Genomic DNA, 20,301 nt, shown 5'->3' with positions numbered 1-20,301 from the left:
TTGACTACTAGGCTTTATCTTGAGCTTCCTTCATTGAATCAAGTATCTCCTTGAAAATATATACTCTTATATTTATCCAGAGGGTGCTATGGGTCTGTTTTGACATTATAAAGTTCAAAGTTTATTTATTAGTGTCACAAGTAGGCTTACATTAACACTGCAATGAAGTTACTGTGAAAATCCACTTATTGCCACACTCCGGCACTTGTTCGTGAATTTTAGCATGGCCAAGCACCTAACCAGATGTCTTTTGTGGGAGGAATCTGGAGCACGTGGAGGAAACCCACGCAGACACGAAGCGAATGTACAGACTCCGCATAGACAATGACCCAAGCCTGGAATCAAACCTGAATCCCTGGCACTGTGAGGCAGCAGTGCGAACCATTATGGACATTGACCAATCTGTTGACAGCACTCCAGTTAAGCCTTATCTTCTCCAACCATGATTCCCCCAAATAGAGCTGGAAAATTACCATGGACCATATGGAAAGGCAACTCCGCTGTTTGTATGTTGACCATGATGTAACATTTTAGTGACATGATCTCTTCCATAAAAGTCCTTAAAGTCACATCAGCTAGTTTTAAATAAAGGAAAATGTTTCAGAGCTTGGTTGGTATGTAGTATTGGGAATTAAAGATACAGCAGCACCAGTATCAACATCTATCTTAATACGTTGTCTACTTAACTTCAAAATTACGCAGAATCTGTGTGGTTCACCCTATATGGATAAGACATTCAGTTGGAACGCTTCATCATATCTCAGGACTTTCTCTTCTTCACCGTTATAACTATTTTCTTCCACATTGTGAATTCTTTTTTGTAGAATGCAATTTGTCCTTCTTCCTGAAGGTACACAGATTCTTCTTCAGAATATTCTTCTCGGGGAAGCTGGTCCACCTCAACAAGCTTTTGCAATGTGACCCATTTTGCCACAATTCTTGCACTGACGATCCTTGCTCCAGCATTCACTCACTGAATGACCCACTTTGGCACATCTGTGTCATGTCTGTTGCTGTTTTGAGATCTCATGGACAGTTCCCAACTTGTGAATCTTTATTCAAAGTAAAGTTTGTTTTAAAATTTATTTATTTAATCCCCGAGTCACCACACTCCGGTGCCTGTTCAGGTACACTGAGGGAGAATTTAACACGGTCAATCCACCTAACCAGCACAGCTTTTGGACTGTGGGAGGAAACCCGAGCACCCAAGGAAACCCACACAGACATGGGGAGAATGTGCAAACTCCACACTGACAGTGTCTCAAGCTGGGAATCGAACCCGGGTCCCTGGAGCTGTGAGGCAGCAGTGCTGACCACTGTGCCACCGTGCTGCCCACGCATTACATTATGAAGTGTCTTTAACAGCCAGTACCATCAACACTGTGATTTCTGCTGCTGTCTTTAGAGTCAAAGTGTATTCAGTAAGTCACTCGTTTGGATAACCTCTTTTTGGGAGACCACAAACTGAATGATCTGGAAGAGAATCTTCCAATGACTCACCAAACTCACAATGTGGTGCCAGTTTTTTAAAGGTTACCACAAACTGAGCAACGCTTTTGCTTTCCGTTTGATTCCTCTGGTGCAACCTGAACCGATGATTAATGGCTTTGGCAAGCAACGCTCTTCTTTTGTCATGTCATCTCAGTTTTGCTTCCTGTCTTTTCTGGATGAACCAAGCTTTAGAGCAAATTGAAGAATTTACATCCGATTATACAAAGAAAAACTGATACAAGCAACTCATTCGCAATTTTATTTGTGTGTACAAAGTACTGAAAATGCTTGACATAGGAGCTCCATGATTTACTTTCTTCAGTGAAAGTACCCATGGATTCTCACTGACCTTCCATTTCTCTTGCAGGCACTAGAGGCTCCTCAGTAAATACTATTTTACTGTCTTCTCAGTGTTACATTTTAATCTGGAGACCGTTGACTTGATGTATTTTTTTTCAAATGACCCCAGCTGTACTGCAGAGCATCCCTCTTTTCAATTATGCCAGATACTGTCTGAAACTTCACCCTTCTCTGATCTGATAAACCTCCTTTTAAAACCTTCCTGCACTGGCACTTCAAATCTTTAATCCTGTTGTTGCTTATCCCCAGCCTTCTAATATTCGAAGTGTGAGGGCACACAATTGTTTTTCTACCTCTTCTCTCAATGAAGCAAAATCCGCCAGGAAGCATTGTCAACAGGGGGAGTTACTCTGTGTCCATTTAGGGTAGCATGGCGGCCCAATGGTTAGCACTGCTGCCTCACAGCACCAGGGACCCGGGATTGATTCCGGCCTCGGGTTACTGTCTGTGTAGAGTTTGCATGTTCTCCCTGTCTATATACAGTTTGCAAGTTCTCCCTGTGTCTGCGTGGGTTTCCTCCCACACTCCAAAGATGTGTAGGTTAGGTTGATTGGCCATGCTAAATTGGCCCTAATGTCAGGGAAATTAGCAGGGTAAAATGTGGGGTTATAGGAATAGGTCCTGGGTGGGATTGTGGTCAGTGCAGATTTGATGGACCAAATGGCTTCCTGTAGGGACTCTATGATGGTATGCTGGGGGGGGGGGGGTGCAATTCTAAGGCAGGGGGGTGTTCCTTTTATCTATTTTTATCTGATTTATGAAGGCACCCCGATCTGTCAAGAGCCGTGCCTGTTGCCGCCTGCATGATGCAGTGGGACCCACCTCCTTGAATTTTTTTGTCTAAGTATTTCAAAATATGGTGCAAAAGTTCACCAGTCCTGCGGGCTACACTCCGCCTTTCCTGCTTGAGTTGACTCCTACACAAAAAAAATGAGAAAATTCTGCCCAACATCTCATGAAAATACATTTGTACAGTATCCTGGAAATCTTACAATTGCAACATTATTAATGTTACCACTGTCTCCTCTTCCAGACAATTTACCATTATGAAAATTGCTTATGTAAACTTGCCATACTGTAATTGGAACCTCTCCAAGTGACTGGCAGGAGAAAGTAATTATATCACAACAAGTTTGGTTCAATATTTTCATTAGACATGGGATGGTTAGAGATTTTTATGAAGTGCCAACAGGTTATTCAGCCCAGCCTTGTCCATGTACACGTTTACCCTCTACATTAACAGCAATCCCTGTTCTCACATCCCTTTCCTTCAATCACCTAGATCATCTTTTTTTATAATGTTGACAATGTCTTGTTTCAACCACAACTTAGATTTACATACCGTCTTTAATGCAATAAAATGTCATTTAAAGGAATGTAATCAGACATAAAATGACACTGAGTCATAGGAGGAGACATTATGAGAACTGAGCAAATGCTTAGTTGAAGTGGAGACTCTTAACGGATGGTGGGAAGTTTAGGGAGGGAATTCCAAAGCTGAGAGCATAAGCAGCTGAAAGTCCAGAGGGGTAAAGACAACTCAAATACTAACTTCACAGTTATGACTGATAGTACAGAAATTTTCTCCTAACCAATTTGCTCAACCTCTGACATTTTTTTAGTCTTTTTTTTTCAATCTCGGCCACTCCACTCAACCATTGGAAACAGTCTGTTTCTATCCACCCCTTCAAGACTTTAAACTTCTCTGTCATTTCACAGAATTACAGAATTGTTAAGGTGCAAAAGGAGGCCATTTGGCCCATTGAGTCTGCAAGGACTCTCCAATGAGCTATGCAATCTAGTACCACTCCTCCCTGCCTTTTCCCTGTACTCCTATACGTTTCTATTCAAGTAATTATCTATTGCCCCCTCCAGTGCTTCAGTTGAACCTGCCTCCAACAGGCGGTGCATTCCAAATCCAAACAACTTGTATGAAGAAGTTTGTTCTCATGTCAAATTTGCTTCTTTTGCAAGTCACTTTCAATCTGTGTCCTCTCACTATTGATCCTTTTATGAATAGGAATAATTTCTCCCTATCTACTCTGTCTACCTTCTATCCTTTTATCTATCTACCATCTATCTATCTTTCTTAACCCCACGGTTTCTTCTTGATACAGGAATTGATTGTGCACTATAAAAATAAGAACAGTATGTATAATTTTTAAATGGTGGCTGAATTACATCTGTATATCCTGGTGCAGTCATCAGCTCACCTCACCAACTGAAAATTGCTTTTCAGTCCCTTTGTGCAATGCCATGGTGGTCAACAAGTGAGACATTTAACAGTATAGGAAAGGTAAATGCAGAGCATTATTTAAATGTAAACTTTACACTTAACGCTGCTACCTCACAGCACCAGGGACCCAGGTTCGATTCCTGGCTTGGTTCACTGTCCATGTGGAGTTTGCACGTTCTCCCTCTATCTGCATGGTTTCCTCCAGGTGCTCCTATTCCCTCCCACAGTCCAAGAGACAGCTTCTTCCCTGCGGCCATCAAACGTTTGAATGGATCTACCCTGCATTAAGTTGATCTTTCTCTACATCCTAGCTATGATTGTAATATTGCATTCTGAACTCTGCTGTTTCCTTCTCTATGAGCAATTTGCTTTGTCTGTGTAGCGTGCCAGAAACAAAACTTTTCACTGTATGCTAATACATGTGACAATAATAAATCAAATCAAAGAATGAAGTGCTGGTTAGGTGCACTGGCTATGCTAAAATTCTCCCTCAGTGTACCCAAACAGCTGCCAGAGTGTGGGGAATAGGGGATTTTCATAATAACTTCATTGCAGTGTTAAAGTAAACCTACTTGTGACACTAATAAATAAACTTTATAAGAACATAAGAAATAGGAGCAGGAGTAGGCCATCTAGCCCTTCGAGCCTGCCCCGCCATTCAATAAGATCATGGCTGATCTGTCGCTGCTCAGTTCCACTTTCCCGCCCTCTCCCCATAACCCTTAATCCCCTCTCTTATCAAAAACCCATCAACCCGCGTCTTAAAAATATTTAGCGAGGCAGCCTCCACCACTTCAACGGGCAGAGAATTCCAGAGATTCACCACCCTTTGAGTGAAGAAGTTCCTCCTCAACTCCGTTCTAAACCGCCCCCCTATTATCTTGAGGCTGTGCCCCCTAGTCCTACTGTCTTTTTTGAGCGGGAAGAGTCTCTCCACCTCTATCCTATCCATCCCATTCATCATCTTATACGTCTCAATGAGATCTCCCCTCATTCTTCTAAACTCTAATGAGTACAAGCCCAGTTTATTCAGCCTCTCCTCCATAGCTCAACCCCCTCAACTCCGGAATCAGCCTAGTAAACCTCCTCTGCACTCCCTCCAAGGCCAAAATATCTTTGCGCAGGTGCGGCGCCCAAAACTGCACACAGTACTCCAGCTGCGGCCTCACCAATGCCCTATACAGCTGCAGCAAGACCTCCCTACTTTTATATTCAATCCCCCTCGCTATGAAGGCCAGCATCCCATTCGCCTTCCTGACCACCTGCTGCACCTGCAAGCTGGGTTTTTGCGACTCATGCACAAGGACCCCGAGGTCCCTCTGCATCGTCGCCTGCTGCAGTTTTTCGCCCCGTAAGTAATAGTCCTTGTAAGACAATAAATTCAGATTTGTTAGGGTTGGTGTTCCAGCGCTGGATTAGAAGGCCATTCAAGTGTGAGTGTAAATGTTATGGATTTAATGAGTTTCTCAGGCAAGCTGGATGATATAAGGCTGTACAAATGAAATGGATAGTTGACAACTAGAGTGGGACACCAGTGACTTGGAAATTTGATAACTGGGGGATTGAATCTGATGCACCCACTAGCACCCTACATAAGCCTAAGTGCTAGAATATGGGATGCACCTGCTTGAGAGTGGTGGAGGCAGCTCATTTGTGGCTTTGAGGGAACTCAAACCTAAAAAGAATTGCAGAGCAGTGAGCGTAGCTGAGTTACTTACAGAGAGCCCCAGACACAGGCTGAATGGCCTTCTTCTGTGCTGACCCATTTTATGTTCTTCAATGCGCTTTTACAATTGACACTAGAAAGATCTGTGGAACAAAGGGACCTGGGTGTGTTTGCCCATAGATCTCTAAAGATGGAAGGGCATGTGGTGAAAGAGACATATGGGACACTTACCTTTATCAATCAAGACATAGATTATAGAAGCACAGAAGTCATGTTGGAGCTGTATAGAACTTTGGTGAGGCCACAGCTAGAGTATTATGTGCAGTTCTGAAAACCACATTGTAAGAAGGATGTGATTGCACTGGAGGAGGCACAGAGGAGATTGACCAGGATGCTGCCTGGGATGGAACAGTTAAGTAATGAACAGATGTTGGATGGGCTTGGGTTATTTTCATTAGAGCAGATTGAGGAGCGACCTGATTGAGGTATACAAGATTATGAGGGACACACAGAATAGATAAGCAGCAGCTAAGTTCCACTTAATTTTAAAGATGAATCACAGACTCAAAGTGACAGACAGGAGGTTTAGTGGGGGATGTGACGAAAAATGTTTTTATCCAAAGAGTGGTACCAGTCTGGGAGGGTGGTAGAGATGGGCTGCCTCACATCCTTTAACAGGTCAAGTGCTGATAAATGGGATTAGGCGTCACAGAATCCCTACAAAGGCCATTTGGCCCTTCTTGAAACTAATTGCAATGTGGTGTGGTCAATCCACCTGACCTTTACCTAATCCATCTCATAGATGTCAGAGAAACCCCTACAATCCAACCCAGGCCCTACCTCCATATTGCTACATATTTTACCCACTAATCTCTCTACCCCACACATCTCAGGACACTCAGGGGCAATTTTTAAGCATGGCCAATCAACCTAACCCGCACATCTTTGGAGGAACCTGGAAGAAACCCAAACATACTCAAGGAGAATGTGCAAACTCCACACAGACAGTGACCCAAACCAGGAATCGAACCCAGGTGACTGGAGCTGTGATGCAGCAGTGCCAACCACTGTCCTACCGTACCGCCCATCTAATCTTTACAGCGTGAAAGCACCCAGAGAGAGCCCCCCACACAGAGGGATAAAAGTGCAGACGCCACACAGACAGTGACCCAAGGGCAGAATCGAACCTGAGTCCCGGGATCTTTGAGGCAGCAGTGCTACCCACTGCGCCGCCCCACCGGGCGCAAATTCGAGGCGTTGAAAGACCTCTTCTGTACACTATGATTCTAACTTGATCACCTCCACCTCACGTAGCCTCTGTACCTGAGACCTCACTGCGCAACCACCCTGTCCACGCCACCCCTCGGGGTCCTTTGTTCTGATTGGTCTGTTCCCTTCCGGGGGTTCCGCTTACTGGCTGGACTGAGGGTGACGTCACAATAACTATTTGCATTCCTGCTACGCCCCTTTCCCAGATCCCATTACGTCATGGCCTAGTCCACGGCAACTGCGGTTGCGCATTGACGCCGCCCGCTGGCGATGTCACGCCGGGATGGAGAGGAATTGGAATATGCGCATGCTCGGGAGGTGTTGCTCTGTGTGTTGTAGCCACGTTGCCACTTTGTAGCAGAGAGTGAGCGAAAAGTAGCCAAGGGGGCAAGGATGTCATCGCCTCCCAAGGAAAAAGTGGAAACCAAAGCGGGACACCTCCCTGCAGGTACGTATTTACCCCAGCTTAGTTGGCAAGGTGGGCGGCTTGTGGCATCACCTCGTTACTTGTGATTTTTCTTCCCCCTCCCCCCCTCTCTTTCCCTGGAGCTGGCTGCAAAGTTCACTCAACAGAAGTAAACATGGAAAAGAAAGTTAAAGTGACCCAATCCTTCAGATCAGTGTACTTAAGGTGTAGCCCCAAAGTTCCCCAGCCCGGATTAAACTTATGCACCCTATCTTTTCTGTGTGTGTGTGTGTGTGTGTGTGTGTGGTGATGACTAAAGTTTTATTTTTAAAGTGGTAATATTGTTGCTACTCCTGCTATCCAAGGATCAAGAAATGCCTGTATGTTCTGGAGAGACACTAGAAAGGAGCAGACAGATAAATCAAAGGTTGCACTATGACTGTGACAGTTTGGTCTCATTCACTTTAGAGGATATTTACTTAACAAAAATTCAGATCTTCTGTATTTCAGAATGTGTTTTCATAGTTTGGCATAGTTTCAAATCCATCTGCCAGCACAAGACAAGTCTGCGATCATTTAAAAGCAAGTAGGTGGCAGAAGCTGCATAAATAGGCACACTGCTGGAAATACTCAGATTTGTCTGTCTGTGGAGAGAACAAGTTAATGTTTCAGATGTGGCCTCTTCTGACTGTCTGATTTATACGTGATTTAACGTTCCACAAAAAATGATGTGGATGGTTTTGCAAATGCAGACTTAACTATCTATAAATTAAAAACAAAATGTTGTGAATTCTGGGATGAGGAATTAGAAAATGTTGGAAAACATTCAGCTGATTGAATGCAGGGAGGGAGTTAGTTAACATTTAGAGGTGGTCATCTTTCTACAAATCTATTTTCAGCAATTTTTGTTTTCATTTTGAAAAATCTACTTGTTCCTTCGATTTTAAAATTCTCATTCTTATTTTCAAATCCCTCCATAGCCTTTACCCTACCCAATCTGATTTGATTTGATTTATTACAATCTCCATAATTTACTCAAGCTCTGTCACCCTCTGAGATTTCTGCACTCCTTTCAGTTCTGAAAATTGTACATTGCCAATTTTAATTGTTCCACCATGTCTTCAGCTGCCTGGACTTTAAGCTCTGGATGTCCCTTCCTAAACTTCTGTCCTTTCTATCCCTTGCTCTTCATTTTACAATACACCATAAAACCTTTGATTAAGCTTTTGCTCACCTGTCCTAATATTTTGTTCTTTTTCGGTGTCAAGTTTTATTTGATAACACTCCTATGAAATACGTTGGGTGGCACAGTGGTTAGCACAGCTGCCTCACCGCACCTGAGGCCTGGATTCAATTCCAGCCTTGGGTTATTATCTGTGTGGACTTTGCACGCTCTCCCCATGTCTGCATGGGATTTCTCCGGGTGCTCTGGTTTCCTCGCACAGTCTAAAGATTTGCGGGTTAGATTAATTGGCCATGATAAATTGCTCCTTATTGTCAGGGGGATTAGGAGGGTAAATATGTGGGGTTATGGGGGTGGGACCTGGGTGGGATTGTTATCAGTGCAGGCTCAATGGGCCAAATGGCCTCCTCCTGCACTATAGATTCTATAATTCTTTGACGTATTACTATTAATGGTGCTCTATAAATGCATGTTTGTTGAAGGATAAACCTACTTAAATGTCAATTTTCAGTAATTTTCAATTTTCAGTAATTTAAATGCACTTGTTCAGCATTTATTTGATTTGTTGGTCTGTTTGTATTGTCAAAGGGGCGTACTAATTTCAAAATACTGCTTCTAAGATGTGTTTGACATAATACGTAATCTTTAATTTGTCTACCTGTTAAAGGTGCTTAACAGGTCAGTCATATTGTGGCAATAATCAGGCACCTGATATGTGCTGTATTAGTCAATAGGGATTAAGGACAACAATTGACCTCAATTGCTGCATCAAGAAAGGGAAACATCAGCTAGAGCTCTTATTCCAAATCACTGTCAGTCGACTCCTCTTAAGTACTGTATGGGGAGAAGGTGGGATCAAGCTATTGAGTTGGATGATCAGCCATGCTCCTTCTGAATGGTGGTGCAGGCTCAAAGGGCTGAATGGCCTCCTCCTGCTCCTATTTTCTATGTTTCTTTGTACATTGGATGGCTGGGTTCAGCTCTAACGTCCATCAGCAAAGTGTGTTCAATCCCATTTCCTGCTTGAAAAATGACCACGTAGAAATCCTACAGTGCAGAAGGAGGCCATTTGGCCATCGAGCCTGCACTGACGACAGTCTCATCCAGGTGCATATTTACCTTGCTACTCCCCCTGAAATTAGGGGCAATTTAGCATGCCCAATCAACCTAACCTGCACATCTTTGGACTTGGGGGGGGGGGAAACCAGAGCACCCAGAGGAAACCCAGGCTGACACAGAGAGAATGTGCAAACTCCACAGAGACAGTAACCCAAATTGGGAATCGAACCTGGGTCCCCAGTGCTGTGAGGCAGCAGTGCTAACCACTGTGCCACCATGCCACCCTCATTAGACCTAAAGAGTCATTGCTGCCCATCATGGATGCACTTTTCAGGAGGGCAGTGGTGAGCTGGGAGAAAAGCAGAGCAATAAGAGGTGAAAAATAGGTTGTTTTTTTTCAGTTACTTAATCTTTGACTTTATATTGGTTCTAAAGCTGCTTCCACGGGCATTAAATTTTCCACCCATTGATTGTGAGTAATTGAAGGTGTGACTTTATCTTTTTTCCCATTTTTTGGGATGTTATTGCATCATAGGTAATGGCCTGGAAGCCACCTTGTGTCACTTGTGAGCATTTTAGCCTGATGGGTGATCACGCTATTTTGCGACGCTATAACAGCACAGTGTGGGTATTTGTGATGCTATAACCCGATCTTCCTGGAAATTGTCAGAGGTGGCAAGATCCCTTTTAGCATCTGAGTTTAGAATTGTGCTTCAGATAATAGGGTCTAATTTTACTTTCCTCTAGTCACGATCTGTTGTCTGTACAATTTCAACTTTGACCTCTTTCCCCCCCTCTCTCCCCCTATTCAGAACAGCTGCATTTAAGTCTTTAACCCCAATTTCACTTCTTAATGCAAACTGGCATTCCTGAGAAATGTGCATCAGAGTCTTGTTTCCAATGAGTAATTATTTTTGTGAAGATCAGACATGACTCCTCAGAGGGAGCCAATTTATTTTAAAAAGATAAGCTGGAAGAGTTGACCTGTAGATGCACGAAGTTAACCCTTCTGCCAGTAGTTGAGAGAATCATTACATTTGTAGTTTTTATTGATCTTTTACTGCACTGTCTGTTCTGATGTTCCCAAATTGCAATGTTTGTTTTGAAGGGACCTGGCTTCCATGCACAAAAAAGCTAGTCGTGGGAAGCAAGGTATGAGAGATACAATTGACACTTACATAGAAGGTTTGCATATCTGTTTGCATTATCTATGTTCTTTAATTTCTGATTTATCATGTGACAGTGCAGATGGTGACCATTGGGCCCATCATGCTTACTGGCTTTCCCTCTTGGTAAATTAAGTTTGGCATGGGGGCTGATCATTGGTAAAATCTACCTCCAACATTTTAACACCTATCCAATTGGATATAGGGGACGAATTTACAGGGAGGGACAAATTGAAAAACTCTTTGAAAGAGCCATCACAGTGAGCCGAATGTCCTTCTGTGCTGTGAGATTTCGAGACTGCTTCGGTTTGATTTTGCCCAAGTTCTCATCATGCATAAAGCAGTAGGCATCAATTGCCTGTAACCTCAAACAATGTAAAATAGTGCGGTAGTAGTTTTACATTCAGAAGGCATTCAACAAAGTGCCACACAGGAGGGTTTTTAAGAAGATGAAAGCCCATGGAATAATGGGGAAAGTGACAATATAGGTACAAGATTTACTCAGTGACAGGGAGGATGGTGGTGAAAGGAAGCTTTTCGGACTGGAAGGTCATTTTTAGTGGTGTTCCCCGCTCATCAGTTTTGTGTCAATTACCATTTTCAATTTGTATAAATAACCTAGAATTGGACATGATGGGCTGCATCATTAAGTTTGCAGATAGTATCAGGCTTGGCAAAGCAATAGCTATAGAGGTCAGGGTAACGTAAACAGGATGCTGACATGTGCAGAAACATGGTAGATAGAATTTAGTGTGAAGAAATATGAAATAATGCACATTGGGAGAACTAATATGGAAAGGCAGTAGACTATAAACAGCATGAATTTACAAAGTGCAAATGAACAAAGGGACCTTGGTACCCTGTACACAAATCCTGAAAGATCATTTTAATTTTAAAAAATAGTTATAGGTTTATGAATAGAGCATAGAGTATAAAAGTAAATAGATCATGCTAGAGCTTTTTAAGTCAATGATTAGATTCAGGTGGAGTTTGTGAACAATTCAGGAGTGTGAGGGAATCCTCTGCACTTGTTAGGATGAATACAGCTCAAACAACACTCAACAAGCTCCACACCATGGACAAAGAAGCCTACTTGATTGGCATCCCATCTACCTCCTCAGCATTCACTTCCTCCACCGCTGATACACATTAGCAGCAATTTGTACCATATACAAAATGTACTGCAGCAACTCATCAAGCCTCCTTTGACTGCATCTTCCAAACCCATGATCTCGTCCTAGGACAGTAGATGCATGGGACTACCATCACTTGAAAATTGCTCTTCAAGCCATGCAGCATCTTGACTTGGAACTGTGTCGCTGTTACTTCACTGTCGCTGGGTCAAAATCCTGGAACTCCTTTTCTGAAAGCACTGTGGGTGTACCTATACCACATAGACTGCAGCAGTTTAAGAAGGCAGCTCACCATCACCTACTCAAGCAATTAAAGATGGGCAATAAATGCTGATCTAGCCAGTGCCCCCCCCCCCCAATGAATGAATCAAAAAAAATTCTGATCACCACATTTTGTAAAGGCCTTGGAAAGAGTTACCAGGGATGGGGGATTTCAGTTAGAAGAAGAGGTTGAAAAAGGTTCTTTATTCTCAGAGGAACAAGGATGCTGAGAGGTAGTTTAATAGAGATTTCCAAAATGATGAGACATTTAAATAAAGTAGATAGAGAAAACAACTTTCTCTGCCAAGTGGGTCAACAACAAGAGGTCATGGATTTACAATCATTGGTGAAAGATATAGCGGGGAAATGAGAATTATTTCTGCTCTGAGTTGTCAGGATCTGGAATGCTCAGCCTGAAAAGTGATGACAACTGATTCCATATATAACTAGTGAAAGGGTGTTGGGTAGGTACTTCAGAATGAGGAATTTATGGGTTATGGACAAGATATGGAACTAACCATGACTCTTTGAAAGAGCAGTCGCAGGTCTGATCAGAAAGCCTCCTTCTGGGCTGTACATTTCTATGAAAAACGGATAATGAATGGGTCAGTCAGCTTCTGCAAGAGAAAAGTGGACTTCCATTTATTTTACACTGGAAGTTGTTTTGGTTTTTGGTTGTTTGTCGGTTTTGTTATAAAATGCAACAGCCCGAGAAAATGATAGGTCAAAATATATTCTGACCTCCATACCTGTTCCCAATAAAATAAAACTGCTATTCAATATTAACTCATTAACTGACCTAGGTTATGTGTAAATGTTCTTTGGGAATTCTATTTTAATCTGTACATAGACAGAGGTGTTTCTTGTGTATGCTGCCTTGACAGTCTCCAAGGGTGATTGAGGAATGATTACATAATTGGCTGGTTTAAAAGCCGTTTTAACGTTCAGCACACAAGTGACATTCATCTGGCAGGCAAGATTAGAATGTGATTTGTCTTGGTAAAAGGCAGCAGTATATAGGATGGGCAGTTGCACATTTCAATAAACATTCCATTAGCAGAGAAATAAATCCTTCACTTGCATAATGGAAGACCTTGAAGATTTTGTAGTTCAAAAATCTCTCTGGTTCTAACTTGTTTATTTTTAACCTAATTGGTGTTTTCAAGAGAAAAGCACAAATGTTACAGCATTTGACATGTGAATCACTGAGAATTCAGCTCGAGAGCAATTGTTGAATTGCAGAGAAATTTACTGGTTAATTTGCATTTGACCCCTAAAATTTGTATTAGAATGCCGTACTTGAAGGTTAATGTGGACTAATCTTGCTAAGGTCTATATGACTAGTTTATCAGTCATCAAAAAGCCATCATAACTTATTCTTTTGAAGTGGGAAAATAGACTTTGCATAGGCAGTTTTAAAACCAACTATAACAAATCACAGGGCACAACGTTGTTTTGCACTGTTCCCTCCTCCTTCCCTGGTCTGTCTCAATGTCAAATACCATCCCTTTATTTGAGAATCACAGGCCACTACCTGACCTCTATGCCTGTGTGCTTTCCATCTGGTTACAAGGTGTGTTACATACCTCTGAGGACACTCTGGCACTGTTGTCCCTCTCTAACCTGCCTTTTTGTTTTGAAGCATCTTACCTCTCTTGAGTTCCTCTCTGTAAAAGATGGTAGAGTTGCCAGTTCTGACTGAACGTATTCTTGGAGTTCTGATCACAAGACCTTCTGCAACAACCCCAACCAGTCAAACAGACTTTTTGTTTCTCTCCTAATATCAAACATGAAAATAAATAAAAATGTTGAATAAAAATTAAAGCAAAATGATTTTCCTCCTGAGTTGTTCACAACCATGTCCAGGAAAGCAGAAAAAAAGAGGGAATTGCATTTACACAGCTCAAAGCAGACTGCAGCCCATGACCAGAAATTCTGGCAGGTTCTCTTGCCTCCCTGGTGCCAGTATTAAAGATGAACTTTAGAGTTAACTTTTATTTATTAGTCACAAGTAAGGCTTACATTGACACTGCAATAAAGTTACTTTGAAATTCCCCTAGTTGCCACCCTCCGGCACCTCTTCAGGTCAATGCACTTCACTAACACATCTTTCAAACTATGGGAGGAAACCGGAGCACTCAGAGGAAACCCATGCAGACACAGGGAGAACGTGCAAACTCCACACAGACAGTGACCCAAGCCGGGAATTGAACCCGGGTCCCTGGCCCTGTGAGGCAGCAGTGCTAACCATTGTGCCACCGTGCCACCTCTGGATTGGGAGGGGGAGGTTCCAGTTGTCATGGTCCGCATAGGAATCAACGGCATGGATAGAACTAGGAATGATGTTCTACTGAGAGTTTGAGGAGCTTGTGTCCAAGCTAAAATGCAGAATATCAAAGGCAAACATCTCCAGATTGTTGGCTGAACCACATGCCAATTGGCATTGGTCAAGAAAATCAGAAATAAAAGTGTAGCTCCAAGAGTGGTTTGGGACGAAGGGATTTTGAATTATGGGGCACTGATACTAATACTCCAGAATGAGAGAGATGTTTACTTTGGGATGGGCTCCACTTAAATTGCACTGGGACCAGTATAGTCATGAACTGTATAATTAGAACTCTAAACTAACAGGTTGCAGTGGGGAGTGTGGAGAGGAAGGGAGGGTTGGACTGGGTGAAGGAGATTTAGAAATCCAAAAGGAAATGTTGGAGGCAACAAGATAGTGTAGCAATGTGGATAAGCACAAGCAGGGTGGGACAGGAGGGAACAGTAAGTTCACCAGTTATGGTGCATCAGCAAGTAAAGTCCATTCAGAAAATATCAGAATCTTTACAATGTGGAAGAAGGCCTATCGTGTTTGCACTGGCTTGCTGAAGGAACATCCTACCTAATACAATTCCTCAGCCTTTTCCCCTTAATCTTGCACATTAGCAAGAACATGAATAGCAATCCAGTTCTCTTTTGCATACCTCGATCGAACCTGCCCCTACCATCCTTTCAGGAAGTTTATTCCAGACTCTAACCACACTCTGGAGGGAAAAAGAACTTTTCTCACGAGTTCTGCTCCTTTTGCCCATTATTTTGAACCTGTGAATCTTGATGCTGTCTTGAGAGGGAACAGTTTCTCACCATTTACCCTGTACATATCCCTCAGAATCTTGAATATCTCTATCAAGTCTTTAACCATCTTTTCTCCCAGGAAGACAGACCCAACCTCTCCAATCTATCCTCATAGCTCTTGATCCCCAGAATCATTCTTGTGAATCTGTTCTGTGCTTTCTCCAATGCCTTTACATCCTTTCTCAAGTACGGTGCCCAGAACTGGACATAGTACTCCAGGTGAGGCCTAACTAATGCCCTATATAAGTTCAACATGACCTCCTTACTTTTGTATTCAATGCCTTTTTTAATAAAGATACCATATGCTTTATTAACTGTTTTCTCAATATGCCCTGCCATACTCAATTACTTGTGTGCAAATACACTGAGTTTCTTCCTTTACTCTGTCTCTCCATGTTCTTCCTGCCAAAATTAATCACTTCACACTTCTCTGCATTGAACTTCATCTGCCACTAGCATGTCTAGGTCCTTTAGAATTCAAGACACACTCAGCACAGCTGACAGTGCTTCCAATCGTTGTACCATCTGAAAATTCATATAATCCCAACACTGACCTCTGTGTAACTCCACTATAAACCTTCCTCCAATCTGAAAAACAGCAATATATCACTAATCAGTGTTTCCTGTCACTCAGCCAATTTCTCAGCCAAGTGCCTACTTTCCCTTTTATTCCAGGAGCTAGAATTTTGCCCACAAGTTTGTTGCGTGGGACTGCATCAAATATGTTTTGAAAATTCATATGCATCACGTCAACAGTATTACCTTCATCAACCATCTCAGTTACTACCTCCCAAAAAAAACCTCGACTTCAGCTAAACATGATTTTCCCTATCCTGCCCCTGTCTAACTGACTGTTGATTTTGTCCTGAATTACAGTTTCCAAATGTTTCCCTGCCACTGTACTCAAACTGACTGGCCTTTAGTTGCTGGCATTATCCCTGGAGGTCCGCAGCAGGTCAGGCAGCATTTGTGCAGAGATTTCAGATTTTTAGCGTCTGCAGAGCTACATGCCAGTTGTTTTAATTGAAACCGCCACACTGAAAAAAAATTGGAAGATTCCGCCTATTGTAATAATTCTGTAGATTTTCATCTTCATAATGATATGGTTGTCTAAAACATGAGTTTGCCGAATGTTTTTGCGATTTGTTTCTGCAGCAATACATTGTGGAACCAACTAGGAAGAAAGTGAATTTGATCTAGTATTGCATGATGTAGTAAGTAGGATAAACAAGTAATCTCATAGTTAAAGATCCACTGAGTTAATGAGTAATCTCATAGTAAAAGATCAACTGGGGATCAGTGATTGTAATACAATTGAAAGTGATGTACCTCAGTCACAAACAAAAATCTTTAAACTTAATGCCAATTACATAGGTATAAGGAGCAAACTATTGAAGGTTGATTGGGCAAATAGATCAACCGAATAGTGAGAAACATTGAAAGAAACAATTCAAAATATCCAAATCGATTCCACTGAAAAAGAAAAAATACAGCAGGAAAGATCCAGTTGTGACTTATTCAGGAAGTTGAAGAAAATATTAGATTAAAAGAAGAGATTCATTATGTTCCAAAAAATAATGGCAAGACTGAATGGGAGAAATTGTTGTGGGAGACAATGGCAGAGACATTGAACAATTATTTTATGTCCATCTAAATTGTAGAAGGAACAAACTGAATACCAGACATCGAGAGTAACCAAGGTGCCAAAAACTGACAAAAAATTAAGATGGAAAAGACAGCCAAGGAACTAAAATCCGACAAATCCCAGGACTTCTAGCCTATGTCCTAGAGTTCTAAAAGAGATAACTGGGAGACGGTGACTTTGATTTTCCAATGCTCCTAGATTCTGAAATGGGTCCAGAGGTTAGCAAATGTAACTCTGTTATTTAAGAAAGGAGTGAATGAAAAAGCCGGGAACTACAGGCCAGTTAGTCTGACACAAGTCATCTAATTTTATTATTGAACAAGTCTTCATAAAACACTTCAGTCAGTATGGTATTACAAAAAGAAAATTTTGTTTTACAAGGTACTGAGGATTATTGAGGATTAACAAGTTTTGTAAATAAAGGGGAATTCACAGATATATACTTGCATTTCCAAATGGCAGTCAATAAGATGCCATATAAAGAATGACAGACAAGATGAGGGTTTTAGGATTTGGGAGTGATATATTAGCATGAATAGGAAACACAAAGTAGGCACAAAGGGTGCATTTCCAATTTGGGAGGCTGTGATGAGTGGAGCATCAATAGAATCAGTGCTGGAACCTCTGCTATTTACAATCTATTTAACAGGTAATGAATTACACAAAGGGACAGAGAATAGTTTTCTGATGATACAGAACTAGGTGGAATTGTAAGCTAAGGAGAGAAGGCAGAGAGCCTGCAAAGAGATATAAACAGATTAACAAAGTGGTAGATGGAGTATAATGTGGGGACGTGTGAGGTTTTCACTTTGATCGTAAAAGAAGAAAGGCAGCATCTTTTTTGAAAGAGGTGAAACTTATAAATATTGATGTTCAGAGAGACTTGGGTATATTAGTGCAAGGAACACAAAGTTTGCATGCATGAGCAATCACAAAGCAAATGGTATGTTGGCCTTTATGATATGGAGATTAGAGTACAAGAATAAAGAAGTATTGCTATGATTGTGCAGACTGTTGGTGAGATTGCACCTGGAATAAATTTCTAGTGAAATTTTTTGAAGAGGTGACAAAAACGGTTGACGAAGGACAAGCCGTTGACGTCGTCTATATGGATTTCAGTAAGGCGTTTGACAAGGTCCCTCATGGTAGGCTGATAGAAAAGGTGAAGGCTCATGGGATGCAAGGCCAGGTATGTAGATGGGTGGAGAACTGGCTTGGGAGGAGGAGACAGCGGGTAGTAGTGGAAGGCTCCTTTTCCAATTGGAGGTCTGTCACCAGTGGTGTGCCGCAGGGCTTGGTACTAGGACCTCTTCTATTTGTAGTATATATTAATGACTTGGAAGAGGGGGTAGGTGGTGTGATCAGCAAATTTGCTGATGACACTAAGATGGTTGGATTGGCGGGTACTGAGGAGCAGTGCCTGGCAATGCAACAGGACATAGACAGGCTGGTAGATTGGGCAGATAGATGGCAAATGGAATTTAATCCAGAGAAATGCGAGGTGATGCACTTTGGCCGGAATAATGTGGAGGGGAGTTATACGATAAAAGATAGAACTATCCGGAGTATAGATACACAGAGAGACCTGGGGGTGCAAGTGCACAAGTCCCTGAAGGTGTCGGTGCAGGTGCAGAATGTGATGAGGAAAGCGTATGGTATGTTAGCCTTCATAGGAAGGGGTATAGAATATAAGAGTAGGAGTCTGATGTTGCAGTTGTATAGAACGTTGGTTAGGCCTCACTTGGAGTACTGCGTCCAGTTCTGGTCGCCGTACTACCGGAAGGATGTAGAGATCCTGGAGAGAGTGCAGAGGAGATTTACCAGGATGCTGCCTGGTATGGAAGGGCTGTCTTACGAGGAAAGATTGAACGAACTTGGGCTGTTTTCCCTTGAGAGACGTCGGCTGAGGGGGGATCTAATAGAGGTTTATAAGATTATGAAGGGGATAGATAGAGTAAATGGTGGTAAGCTTTTTTCGCTATTAGAAATGGATAGAACAAGGGGTCACGGGCTTAGGGTGAGGGGGGCCAGGTATAAGACAAATATTAGAGGGCAGTTTTTCACGCAAAGGGTAGTGGGGGTGTGGAATGCACTGCCGAGTAAGGTGGTGGAAGCAGGCACGCTAGGGTTGTTTAAGAGTCACTTAGACAGCCACATGAGCGGTCTACATATAGGGGGATATAGCAGGCCTTACTAAACATTGTAGGCTTGGGATTCCGTTTTTGCCTCAGGGATGTTACAGTCTTTGCCTGCTTAATAATGAATTTTTTGTCTCCACAGGCATTTAAGTCCACCTTGTTGACCAGCAAGGGGCATGCATGCGGCAGGTTGTAGTGGGCTGCTCTTGGATGTTGCTTTGGGAGTTGCCTATTGCTTCATGTCATTAGTGTGCTTAAACTGGACCATCTCGAGGGCAACATGACAGCTCAGAGACTATCTCTGTTGCTGTGCGGACACATGGATTTGGGCCTGTGTCTGTGGGAGTTTGCGCGTTCTCCCCGTGGTTGCGTGGGTTTCCTCCGGGTGCTCCGGTTTCCTCCCACATCCCAAAGATGCGCTTTTAGGCTGATTGATTGGGTAACAAATTGTCCCTATATTGGACCTCCCTGATCCTCGCACATTAGGCGTAGACTAAAATCATGAATAGGTCACTGAGACAATGGGACGGCGGCGCGGGCTCGTTGGGCCGAAGGGCCTGTTTCCTGTGCTGTGTTGCTGTGTTGTTCTTTAATACTGTGTGCAGCTTTAAAGGATATACTTGCCATGGAGACAGTGCAGCAAAGGTTTGTTAAATTAGTCCCTGGATGAGAGAGTTGTTCTAAGAACAGAGGCTGAGCATTCTGGGACCATATTCTCTGCAGTTTACAAAAATTGATAGATGGTCTCATTGAAACATGTCAAGCCCCTACAGGACCATGCTATGTGTAGACACTGAGAGGTTGTTTCCACTGGCAGAGACATCTAGAGCATAGGGGCAAAATGTATGGGTAAGGGACAGTAGTTTAGGACAGAGATGAGAGGTTTTCTTAGTTAAAGGCTTTTGCATTCTCTACCCGAGAGAGTTATGAATCCTCCACTGTTGAACACGTTTAGGAATGGCTTAGACAGATTTTTGGTGTTTTGGAATAAAGAGAATTGGGAGCAGGCAGGAAAATGGAGTTGAAACCCTAGATAAGCCATGATTGCTATTGATGGCAGAATAGACTTGATGGGCTATATGGTCTACTCCTGCTCTTATCACTCATACTCTTGCTATATTTTTTGAAGTATAGTCATTGCTGTACTGTAGCAACTGGTTTACACATA

The 20,301-nt window shown here is 42.5% G+C and overlaps 1 protein-coding gene across 1 annotated transcript in view; it reads left to right on the top strand.

Annotated features, from left to right (window-relative positions):
- The first annotated feature begins 7,307 nt into the window (after positions 1–7,307).
- Positions 7,308–20,301, top strand: part of dap (death-associated protein) — a 65,461-nt gene continuing 52,467 nt past the window's right edge. Inside the window, exon 1 of the mRNA XM_080203477.1 lies at positions 7,308–7,470. Coding sequence (XP_080059603.1) covers positions 7,416–7,470 — 55 coding nt within the window. The 5' untranslated portion in view covers positions 7,308–7,415. The remainder of the gene's footprint in view (positions 7,471–20,301) is intronic.

This window comes from Carcharhinus amblyrhynchos, chromosome 2 (assembly GCF_965287045.1).
Source record: "Carcharhinus amblyrhynchos chromosome 2, sCarAmb.v2.hapA, whole genome shotgun sequence".
In the NCBI taxonomy this organism is placed as follows: domain Eukaryota; kingdom Metazoa; phylum Chordata; class Chondrichthyes; order Carcharhiniformes; family Carcharhinidae; genus Carcharhinus; species Carcharhinus amblyrhynchos.
This window is presented reverse-complemented; position numbering and strand designations above follow the sequence as displayed.